Below are 8928 nucleotides of genomic sequence, written 5' to 3' on the forward strand. Positions count from 1 at the left end.
AAAAATTAATTTTCACTAAAATGATAAATATTTAACTGTAATACTTGACTTTTGAACACAAAAGAAGAATTTTTAAACAAGAAGATTAACTTGCAAAAAAAGATAATTTTCTAGAAAAAAAAATTAATTTTTAACTAAATATGTAAATTTTCTAAATAAAAAGAGGAATTTTTCACAAAGTAGATAAATTTTCAAAGAACTAATTAAATTTGTAAATAAATTTAAAAATAAATAATAAATTGACAAATCTGCTACTGTAGATAAAGTAGAAATCACTTTTCTAAATTGATCAAAATGATAAAAATAATGAAAACTTGAATTTTACTGCGATCAGAATTAAATTTCCGTTTTTTAAATTAAATCACCGGTCAAATCGCCGCCCTGAAAGATTTAATAGCCTAAATAACAATACTGGTAGGAAATTATTTGTTTTTGTGAAAATATGAAAAAAATTTACTTGTGGAATTTGTCCGGAGACATTGCTGGAGATGCTGGTGGCTCTCGACATAACAGGACTAATTCCTGGCGTTCCTGGGGTGCATGGCGCTGTGGAAGCTTTAGTAGGCCCAGGAGAATGGGACTGATATCGAAAATCACGAGGCTGATAGGCAGCTGCCGAACTATTGCTTCGAGAAACTCTCGAAGATCTTCTCATTAAGGCTGCTGGATGAGTGTCCCATTTTGGTTCAACAGCAGCAGAAACAGCAGCACTTTTCCTTCAATTTATTAATTAATCGTTCATTTTTTTTATTATTATTATTATTTTCCTTTCACTAAATGCGCCGATCATCCATTTACTCGCATTCAATTGACATTTGTAGCTTACCAATATTTCTGGCAATCGCTCCAGAAAGGAAGCCATCGTACATCACTCTTCACACATAAACAATCGTACATCACTCTTCGCACATAAACAATCGTACATCACTCTTCACACATAAACACACAAACTGACGCAACAAAAAAGTTACATTTTTCCTGGTCGACTTTTGAGCGTTTACAGGAATTTGAATAATAAAAAAACGCATTTTTTTTAACTATACTTAAAATTCAGTACGAACTTAGGTAAAATTATTGTGGACACTACATGTATATTAAATTCAATTTAAACAACCAAAAAGATTAATTTTTTACCAAAAATACATTTTTAACAAAATAAATAAATTTAACGAATTAGTTGATTTTTCAATTACCATTGATTTTTACCAGAAAATGGAAAAGTTACATTTTTAGTAAAAAAAAATCATTTTTATCTTAACTGATGAATTTTCAACTAAAATTGTGAATATTTTACTGAAATACTTCAGATTTTAACCAAAAAGATATATTTAAAAAAAAAATTAACTTTCAAACAAAAAGATTAATTTTCAAATAAGCAGATTAATTTTTCTATCAAACTGTTAAATTTTCAAGCGTAAAAAATCAAATATTTTGCAAAATAGTTGGCTTTTAAACCGCAAAGAAATATTTTTCTGCGGGAAATTTCATTTTATATAAAGAAAAATGAATTTTCAACGGAGCAGTTAAGTTTTCAACTAAAAAATGTACGTTTTTAACCAAATAGTAGAATTTTTAACGAAAATAGTTTATTCCTCTACCAAAATGAGGAATTTTCAATAAATAAGATTCATGTTCGAATTTAAAAAATAATTTATGAAACAAACGAATTTCCAACCGAATAGTTAAATTTTTACGTAAATAGTTTAAATTTTCACCAAATTACTTTGATTTTCAAGCAAAAATATGAATTTTCAATAAAAAAAGTTCACGTACGACCAAATATTGGAATTTTTCACTAAAACAGTGATTCTTCATTCTAAAAAAAACTAATTTTTTAAGAAGTATTTAAAATTATTAAATTAAAAATAGTTGAATTCAGCTGAAAAGGGTGAAATTTAAACAAAGCAGTTGCTTTTTTAACAACAAAAAAATCGAATTTCCAACAAAATACAAAATTTTTTAACCAGAAAAGATCAATATTATCAATAAAAAATTGAATAGTTACACTTTCAGTGAAAATTAATTTTTAGCCAGAAAAAAATGAATTTTTAGCCAATTAATAAACTAGTAAAAGTAAAATGATGAATCTTTAAAAAAAGTTTTTTTTATGTTCGAGAAAAGAGTTAAACATTCAACCAAAAAGTTAATTTTTTAAATTAAAATAGAATATTTTTAAAGTTTAATTTTAAACTGAAAAAGAATTAATTTATTTTGTAGGAAACTCGTCGTTTCTGGATAAAAAATTTAATTATTTTGCTGGAAAATTCATATTTTTAGGTCGAAAATTCAAATTTTTTCTCAATAATTCAAATTTTCGGATTAAAAAATCAACTGTTCTGCAGAAAATTCTACTTTTTGGCAGAAAAATTCAACATTTAGTACAAGATTTTTTTTCTTTGAGTGAAAAATCTTCTTTCTTTGAAAATTCAAATATTTTGTTGAAAATTAATCATTTTGGTTTAAAAATTAGTCCAGTTAGAATAAGGATTCAACCAATTTGTGAAAAGTTCGTCTTTTGTGGTAGAATATTAATCTTCACTCAAATACTTATATTTTTAAACAAAAAGATTAATTTACAGACAAAAAGATTAATTTTCAGATAAAAAGATTAACTTTGTACCAAAAATAATATTTTTCAACTAAATACACAAATTTTAACGAAATAGTCGAATTTTTAAATGAAAAAGACAAATTTTCAATCAAATAGTTTAATTTTGAACTTGAAAAACATGAATTTTCAACAGAAAATGGAAAAGTTAAATTTTTAGTAACAAAATTCATTTTCACCTTAACTGATAAATTTTTAACTAAAATTATGAATATTTAACTGAAATACTTGATATTTTAACCAAAAAGATGAATTATTAAAGCATAAAATTAATTTTCAAACAATAAGATTATTTTCTCCCAAAAATAACATTTTTCAACTAAATATATGAATTTTAACGAAATAGTTGAATTTTCAACTAAAAAGACAAATTTTCAATCAAATAGTTTAATTTTGAACTTCAAAAAAATCCATTTTCAAAAGAAAATGGAATGGTTACATTTTTAGTAGCTATAAACAAAAAAATTAATTTTTACGAAAAAAAGATAACCAAACCTTAAATAATTAAGTTTTAAGTTAAGAAAATCAATTTTCAACCAAAAAAGAAAAAAATTGTAATTAAATAGTTAAATTTTCAGTAAAAAATTCCTTCTCATCTAAAGAAAAGACAAATTTTCAATTAAACAGCTCATCTTATAATTTTCATTATAATTTTCAACAAAAATGTTTATTTTTCAACCAAGTGAATCTGTTTCTAACCAAAAAGAGGAATATTTAACTGAACAACTTGAATTTACAACCGAAAAGAAGAATTTTGAAATAAGAAGATTACATTTCAAAGAAAAAGAATATTTTTTACAAAAAAAATCTTGTTTTTAACAAAATACGTGAATTGTTTACTAAATAAATGAATTTTCAATTTCAAAAGAAAAAATTTATATCCAAATTGTTAAATTTTGAACTTGAAAAGATCAATTTTCTTCAACTCTAATAGAAAATATCAATTTTCAACCAAATAGTTGAATTTTCATCCAAAACGAGATAAAATTTCAACCCAAAATGGAACAGTTAAATTTTTAGTTAAAACTCTAATTCTCAAATAAACAGAAATCGGATTTACTTAAATAGAATACTTGAATTTCCAACCAAAAAGAAGAATTTTCAAACAAGGAGATTAATTTTCAACTGAAAAGACGATTTTTCAGAAAAATTCATAAATTTTACAACAAAATAGTTAAATTTTCAAATAAAAAAAGACAAATTTTCAACGAAATAGTTGAATTGTGAACTAAAAAAGATCATTTTTTCACCAAACATGAAATACTAAAATTTCAGTTAAAAAATAATTTTATTAGAATGTAAATATTATAATTTAAAGATGAATTTTCAACTAGGAAAATCAATCTCTAACTGGAATAGTTAAATTTCCAGCCCAAAAAAATAATTTTAAACCACAAAGATTAATTTCTACCAAAAAAGACGAATTTTCACGAAAATCCATGAATTTTTAACTAAAATAATGCAATTTCCAATTGAGATAAATGAATTTTCCGGTAAAAAAACAAATTTTTAACAAAGAAAAAACAATTTTTCAAAAAAAAGAGTTACATTTTTAAACAAAATGATGAATTTTCAACTAAAATGGTAAGTCTTTAACTAGAATATCTGAATTTGCAAAAAAAAAAAGATTAATTTTTAACCCAGACGATTAATTTCAACCAAAAAAGTCGATTATTCACCTGAAAAATACATTTTTTTAAACAAAAAAATTGAAAAGTAAGATTTTCAGTAAAAATAGTTAATTTTAAACAACAAAAAACAAATTTTCAAAAAGATAGTTAAAGTTACAATTCAAATAGTTAAATTTTCAGTTAAAAATGTAACCAAAAAGTACAATTTTTCAACAAAACACATGAATTTTCAACTAAAAGCGGTCAATTTTCAACAAAAATACGAAATTTCAATAAATTTTACAACAAATTTTTTTAAATTAAATAGTTGAATTTTCTCAAGAATATCAAAATTTTTAAAACAAATAATTGCATTTTTAAGCAGATAGTAGAATTTTTAACAAAAAATGAATTTTTAAGCAAAAATATAATAGTAGACTTTCCAAGTAAGGAAAGACTTTTCAATGAAAAATAATTAACTTTCCATCATAAAATATTTGAATTTCAACCTGAAAAATGATTAGTTTTATACCGAAAGCTGAATTTTTAATCCAAAAGATGCATTTTTTATTAAAAAAGACAAGTGTTCAACAAAACACTTTTTTTTTTACAAAACAAAAATATTTTTTTATGAAATAGTTGAATTTTCAACAGAATAACTAAATTTTTAATCAGATACTAGAATTTTTAACAAAAAATGAATTTTGAAGCAAAAATATAATTGTAGACTTTTCAAATAAAAAAAAGACTTTTCAATGAAAAATAATTAAACTTTCCATCATAAAAGATTTGAATTTCAACGCAAAAAATGATTATTTTTCTATCAAAAGATGAATTTTTAATAAAAAAAGACGAATGGTTCGACAAAACACTTGAATTTTTCACACAAAAAAAAAATATTTTTAAATAAAATAGTTGAATTTTCAACAAAATAGTAGAATTTTTAACTAAAAGACTTAAGCAAAAATATAATAATGGACATTAAAAATAAAACAAGGCTTTTCAATGAAAAATAGTTAGATGAATTGTTAACTAAAAATAAAAGTTTAGACTTTCAAAAAAAAAAAAATAATACTTTTCAATTAAACATAATTAATTTTCAAGCAACAAAAATTACTTTTAAATCAAATAATTGCATTTTCCACAAAATAGTAGAATTTTTTACCCAAAGCGGTGAACTTTGACCCAAAAATATAATAGTAGACTTTGAGAATAAAAATAATTGACTTTCGACAAAAAAATAAAAACGACTCTTGAACGAAATCGATCAATTTTCAACAGAATAGTTAGATTTTTCACTAAACAAACGAATATTCCAGAAAGCACCTGCATTTTTTGACTAAAAAGTATGTTTTTTTTTTTACCAAAATTGTTCTACATTTGACCAAATAATAGAATTTATAACCGAAAGAGATTAATTATGAACTAAAAATATAATAATGCAATTTTAAAGTAGAAAGAATTAATTTTAAACCAAAAGCAGATTCAATTTTCAACTAAAAAATATAATTTTAACAAAATACTTGCATTATCAACAATGAAGTTGAATTTTTAACCAAATAGTTGAATTTACATCCTAAAAATTATCGCATTATAAAAAAAGAAAAATTTCCAACAAAAAATCTTTAAATCTTTTTACGTAAATAGTACTTACTTGGAAAGTCTACTATTATATTTTTGCTTAAAAATTCATTTTTTATTAAAAATTCTACTATCTGCTTAAAAATTCAATTATTTGTTTTAAAAATTTTGATATTCTTGGGAAAATTCAACTATTTAATTTAAAAAAATTTGTTATAAAATTTATTGAAATTTCGTATTTTTGTAGAAAATTAATAATTTTTGGTTGAAATTCGATCTTTATTTTTGTTGAAAAATCAATCTTCAACTTAAAGTGGTTAATTGTGAACTAAAAATATAAAATTAGAGTTTTAATAGAAAAAATACACTTCCAATCATAATGAATTTTCAACCAAATGTGAATTTTTCTTTAAAAAGATGAACTTCCAATCCAAAGGGACCAATTTTGTATCGAAAAAAAAGTAAATATGAACAAAATAGTTAAATTGGGACAAAAAAGATAAATTTTCAACAAAATAGTTACATTTTCGGTTAAAAAAAAGACTTTATATTTTCAAACAAAATATTTAATTTTAAACCAAAAAAAATGATCTATTCATAAAAATATGACTTTTGAAAAAATTAATGAACTTTTCAACCAAAAAATTGAATTTTCGATCCAATAGTTGAATTTACAACCCAAAATTATCGCGATTTTCAAACAAAAAATATTAAATTTTAAAACAACTTGTACAATTTTTAACCAAATGTGTTGAATTCTAAACAAAAATATTTCCAATCAAACAGTGACTTTTTCCTTAAAAAGAGACATTTTCAATCCAAAAGGGCGAATTTTTTATAAAATGGATGAATTTTTCATAAAAATAGTTGAATTTTTAACTAAATAGATGAATATACCACAAAAAATTGGAAGTTTTCGCCTAGAAAGTATGTTTTTTTCTTCCAAAATTATTGAATATTTAACCAAATAGTAGAATTTAAAACCGAAATAGATAAATTCTGAAATAAAAATAAAATGGAAGACTTTTTAAATAAAAAGAATTAACTTTCAACTGAGAAAGATCAATTTTGCAATAAAAAGGATGATTTTAACAAAATACTCGAATTTGCAACCAAATAGTTCAATTTACAACCTGAAAAATTAACTTTAAACCAAAAAAGTGACTTTGTCTTTAAAAAAAAGTGAATTTTCATACCAAAGGGACGAATTTTTTTTATCGAAAAAGGCAAATGTGCAACAAAAAGTTGAAACTTTGATCAAAACAGATAACTATCAACCAAAAAAAATTAATTTTTAATGAAATAGTTAAATTACTAACAAAATAAACGAATTTTCAACAAAAATGTTGATTTTATCGTAAAAAATATGAATTTTCAAACAAATAATTAACTTTTAAACGAAATAGTCGAATTTTGATGCCAAAAAGGGGAATTCTGAACCAAAAATATAATAGTAGACTTTCTGATCAAAAAGAATTTACTTTTGACCAAAAAATATGTCTTTTTAACGAAATAGTTGAATCTTGAACAAAATAGGTGAATTTATAACTAAACAGACGAATATTCCACAAAGAATTTGAATTTTTTGACTAAAAAGTATGTTTTTTTTTTAGCAAAATTGTTCTATATTTTACAAAATAATAGAATTTATAACCGAAAGAGATTAATTATGAATTAAAAATATAATAATGAACTTTTTAAGTAGAAAGAATTAATTTTAAACCAAAAGCAGATCAATTTTCAACTAAAAAAGAGGAGGATTTTCAACAAAAGTTCTAATTTTTAACCAAATAATTCAATTTTCAAAAAAAAAAAAAATAAATAAATAAAATAAAATAAAAAAAAAAAAACTTTAAATAAAAACACTTAAATTTTAAACCAAATTCTTTGAATCTTCATTGACCTACAAAAATAGATAAACAATTTCTTTGTAACTTTTAAAATCACCTAAAATATTTCAAATTTTTGAAAATATAGTTTGAAATCCCTTGCAATTTTTTAAAGCTCTTGAAAAAGCCAAGGAATTTAAAAATTTATAAAATAATCCAATAAGTTATGTAAAATCGAGTACATTTAAAAGAATTCATGTAAATTAAAAAAAAATCCAAAGAATAAAAAATAATACAGGATAGATTGATAAGAATTCAGGGTGAATTCCAAAAATTAATTTCAAATCTCTTCGAAAACCTACGAATTATGAGAATTATGAAATAAACATAAAATAGTACACTTTTTAAATAAAAAAAAGAATTAATTTTAAACCAAAAAACATCAATTTTCAACTGAAAAAAATAACATTTAACTAAAAAAGATGAACTTTAGACTAAAAAATATAATTCGAACAAAATGCTTGAAATTTCAAGCAAAAGAGAAGGATTTTCAACAAAAGTTTTAATTTTAAAATAAATAATCCAATTTTCAACAAACAAAAGAAACTTAACTAAAAACAATTCAATTTTAAACCGAAACCTTACATTTTCAACCAAATAGTAAAATTATTTTTAATCAAAGCTAATGAATTCTGAATCAAAAATATAAAAGTAGATTTTTCAAATGAAAAAAAAATGAACTTTCAACCACAAAAGATATATTTTCAAGCAAAAAAGCGACTTTTTCTATAAAAAGATGAATATGTAACCAAGCCGTTTAAAATTTTATCCAAAAAAAGATATATTTTCAACCAAATAATTAAGAATTCAAATAAATAGTAGATTTTTTACATAAAAAGAGGATGAACTTTTAACTGAAAAGATGGCTTTTTAACAAAATAGTTGAATTTTCAAAAAAATGATTAAATTTTAAATCAAACAGTTGCATTTAAAACCAAATAATTGAACTTTCAACTCGAGTTTTAGCACAAACACGATGTCTGGCCGTAAAGTAACCAAACTTGTGGTTTGCGCAATTTCTGGAGCTTCACCAGAAATTGCTGAATGAGCTGCGATTAATGGACAGCCGCATGATAAACGATACAATCGTCACTTTTCCACAAATCAGACCGTTTCCTTCTGCCAGCGATCCTCACACTTTCGAAAGCACTTCTTAAAGTCACGTTTTCAAGAATCTAGTAACTCTTTCGTCTTATTTTGTTTTTATTTTCTCTACGCCTTGAAATATTTTTCCTTACAG

At 22.6% G+C, this 8928-nt stretch overlaps 1 protein-coding gene across 2 annotated transcripts in view; it reads right to left on the reverse strand.

The window, feature by feature from the left end:
• The window catches only part of LOC117168050 (phosphatidylinositol 4-phosphate 3-kinase C2 domain-containing subunit beta), a 168211-nt gene that overhangs the window by 141703 nt on the left and 17580 nt on the right, over positions 1 to 8928 (reverse strand). For both annotated transcript variants that reach the window (XM_033353395.1, XM_033353394.1), the window contains exon 4: positions 458 to 716. In XM_033353395.1, the coding sequence (XP_033209286.1) occupies positions 458 to 716 (259 nt within the window). The remainder of the gene's footprint in view (positions 1 to 457; positions 717 to 8928) is intronic.

This window comes from Belonocnema kinseyi, chromosome 2 (genome assembly GCF_010883055.1).
Source record: "Belonocnema kinseyi isolate 2016_QV_RU_SX_M_011 chromosome 2, B_treatae_v1, whole genome shotgun sequence".
NCBI lineage: Eukaryota > Metazoa > Arthropoda > Insecta > Hymenoptera > Cynipidae > Belonocnema > Belonocnema kinseyi.